We start from the raw sequence: 3166 nt of genomic DNA, 5'->3' as shown, positions 1-3166 counted from the left end.
ACCACCACCACCACCACCACTACTACTACTACTACTACTACTACTACTACTACTACTACTACTAATGATGATGATGATGATAAGATGATGAAGATGATGACGATGATGATGACGATGATGATGACGACGACGCTGATACTGTTGCGGTACTTTTGTTGACGTAATGAAAACGGCTTGAGTGTTTTCCTCGTAGGTCTGTTGGGTTTAGACCCAGTGATAGCGGACGCATCATTCTTGGTCTTAGAAAAAATAGTAGCCTTACAATCGAACACATTCATTGGAAAGGTAATATAAATCGTTAAGCAAATTTCCACGTAAGTGCCTGCCGTCTTGCCTCGTTCTGATATCGTCATTGACGACCAAACAATCAGCGTCATTTATAGGACTCAACGGGAGGATGTAGCTATCTAATATATCCAACATACCAATACAGAACAATTTTTTCCCTTCCTATAGTTAGAAAGGAAGACAGTGTACATCAGAGCCTCTAAGGCTGGTGGGACTAGGTGAGAAACGTATCCCTAAACAGGGGACCTTGCTGAATCCTTACAATAGAGTGGACTTTGTTAAAGACATCCAAGGTATCATAATGTATTAAACAGAGCGGTGGAAAACCTACCTCCCAAGTAAACTATAGCTGTATTTGAACTCGAACACAAATGGCAGGAACAAATACCGCAAGGCACCATACGAGAAGTATGAAGGCTTCGTAGAGAAACTTCAACTGTCATTGAGGTATGCGCTTGCTGCATCAAATATTTCTTCCCGTGAAATATTTACTGTTACTCAGGGTCTAAGAAATCTTTGTTTTTTAAATCTCAGTGTGGATATGTAAGCAATGTTAATCCAAAATATCCGCCTTAGATATCTGACCATTCCTTGGAAAATCAAAACTTCTTTCTACTTTGTTCGGTGGAGCCATATTATTCATACCTTCTACGTCGGTTAGATGGAGTTTTGTTTGCTAGTGGAGATTCCCATATTTGAGGAAAAGAAAACAATATAAGCCGATCTACGTTTAATTTTTTGGGCCTGTTTCTTCTTATTTTTAGCGTCATTAGCATAGTGTAGCCTCAACGTAATTTGTAAAGTGGTAGTGAACGAATCGTAAACGAACCTTTCAGAAATGTATATCTATTTGCGCAGAAAAATCGAAATATATAGAAATTAAGTAATTCTGAGATAATGTAATTTATTTGTATTGTTTATTGTATTGATAAATGAACATAATTAGCAAATTGTGACTTAAGCCATAGCTATTTTGATGAAAGTTAATATTTAAATTCTTATAAACATAATCCAGTAGCTAATCTTCCAAATTTTAATTCTATTCATCAACGTTATTGTGACTTTAGTCGTTCTTTACAGTTTATATTAATGTAAATTTTGAAGTCTCAGTTATTTCATTGCCCCCAAATTTTTTTTCACGACTACATTTCAGTTATATGAAAACAATTTACATGTAAACAAAAAACGATTTTCAGAAGGGATGATATATTGTTATTTAAACTTATATTAAAGGATTATCGGAGAAAACTTTAGTTTTTCAATTTATTCCCAACTAAACGTAAATTCATAAAAGCGTTAGAACTTGAATCTTTTATTGTCAAATAAATTGGTGTGTTAATGATGGAATTGAAAGACGGCCACTAGAAGTCTTCAATGAAGCACTGCAAGCTAATGAAACATCTATGGTAGTACACACTTACAACTAGTTTAACAAAGTCGTTCAGAGTTTAGTTTCTGCACCCACAATGTCAGTTATGCTGGCATAGTTCTTAAAATCTTGTCAAAAAGTTAAGTAACTCGACCAAAAATAGATGATAAAGCTTTAAAGCAGTAACTATTAGTTACTATCAATGCGCTTAGTAACAACTGCCTACTTTGTTATATTTAGGGAGTTCATTGTTATATTAATTGTAATGTGGCGGTGCTTTATTTTGTCAGAGCCATACCCTAATTTTAAATCCGCTAATGGATTAATCAAATCCCTATACATTCGATTCTGCTCTTCTAAAAACTCACAAAGTACAATTAATAAACATTAATTCCATTTTACTAACAACTAACTCAACACAGCTTTACATTTTATTAATTATTTTTCTCTGACGATGCCATCATATTGGTCCAATGTCGATCGTGACTGTTGGTATTCTCGCGCATTGTATTCTCTGTGTTGTCTTCTTTCTCTTTTCCTTTCGTTTGGTGCATTTTCCCGCATAATTTCTCACGTATATATTTCCCGTTTTCCTCTTCTTTTCATTTTCTATTTCTTCCACCGCATTCCACTACCTTGTTCTTAATTGTTTATCTCACACTAGCTCACCTTTTGCTATTTCCAATTTTTTACTAGCATTGATTTCTTTTATCAAGGCAAAAAGAAAACATTAAATGAAGGCTATAATAGTTGATTATGTCAGGTGAAATATATGACAAGGAAGTGTTTTATCGACCTCGGATTGACGAAAGCCAGTACCTATTTTGGCCTGATTTTAACTAAGAACCTTCAATTTCAATGCAATAAGGTTCCGCGTTAGACAATATATTGTATATGTAAACTCAGTTTAAATTTTAATCTTTCTTAACTAATATAATATTTTCTGCAGCAAGTATGTGGATGCTATCGATGGACGCTTGTGTTACTGACAGTCAACACCGAAATGATGCTGCAAATATCCATATTCAATCCACGTATGATACTGATAGTATGAGAAAGAATATAATTTTAAAAGAAATCTCAGTATATCCCTCTCAAAAATATAAAACTTCTGAGTTTTAAAAAACAATACTTCAAATGAAATATTGTATTGACCATATTGGTTTGTTTGTTGTATTAATAAATAGTTTGGTTGTTATTCTGAGAATACTTATCAAACAAAAGCATATTTCCTAACCATTCTTTTAATTATTCAGTTCCTTATGGTGATTACTTTAAACATAGCCACGAAATGTATGCTTTTTGTAAAGGTAACCCAAATGTGCTTATCATAACTTTTGAAGAAATGAAAAAGGTAATTATATATATTTTCTTTACTATTCTTAATTTTAATCTGTCTGTCTGTCTGTCTGTCTGTCTGTCTGTCTGTCTGTCTGTCTGTCTGTCTGTCTGTCTGTCTGTCTCTCTGTCTGTCTGTCTGTCTCTCTCTCTCTCTCTCTCTCTCTCTCT

The 3166-nt window shown here is 33.9% G+C and overlaps 1 protein-coding gene across 1 annotated transcript in view; it reads left to right on the top strand.

Annotated features, from left to right (window-relative positions):
• Window positions 1-3166, top strand: part of LOC106873206 (sulfotransferase 1B1) — a 10740-nt gene that overhangs the window by 3566 nt on the left and 4008 nt on the right. The window contains exon 2 of the mRNA XM_014920449.2: window positions 2914-3011. Coding sequence (XP_014775935.1) covers window positions 2914-3011 — 98 coding nt within the window. The remainder of the gene's footprint in view (window positions 1-2913; window positions 3012-3166) is intronic.

This window comes from Octopus bimaculoides, chromosome 3 (genome assembly GCF_001194135.2).
Source record: "Octopus bimaculoides isolate UCB-OBI-ISO-001 chromosome 3, ASM119413v2, whole genome shotgun sequence".
NCBI classification, from domain to species: Eukaryota; Metazoa; Mollusca; class Cephalopoda; order Octopoda; family Octopodidae; genus Octopus; species Octopus bimaculoides.
The sequence above is the reverse complement of the archived record's forward strand: the minus strand, read 5'-3'. Positions and strand labels throughout refer to the sequence as shown.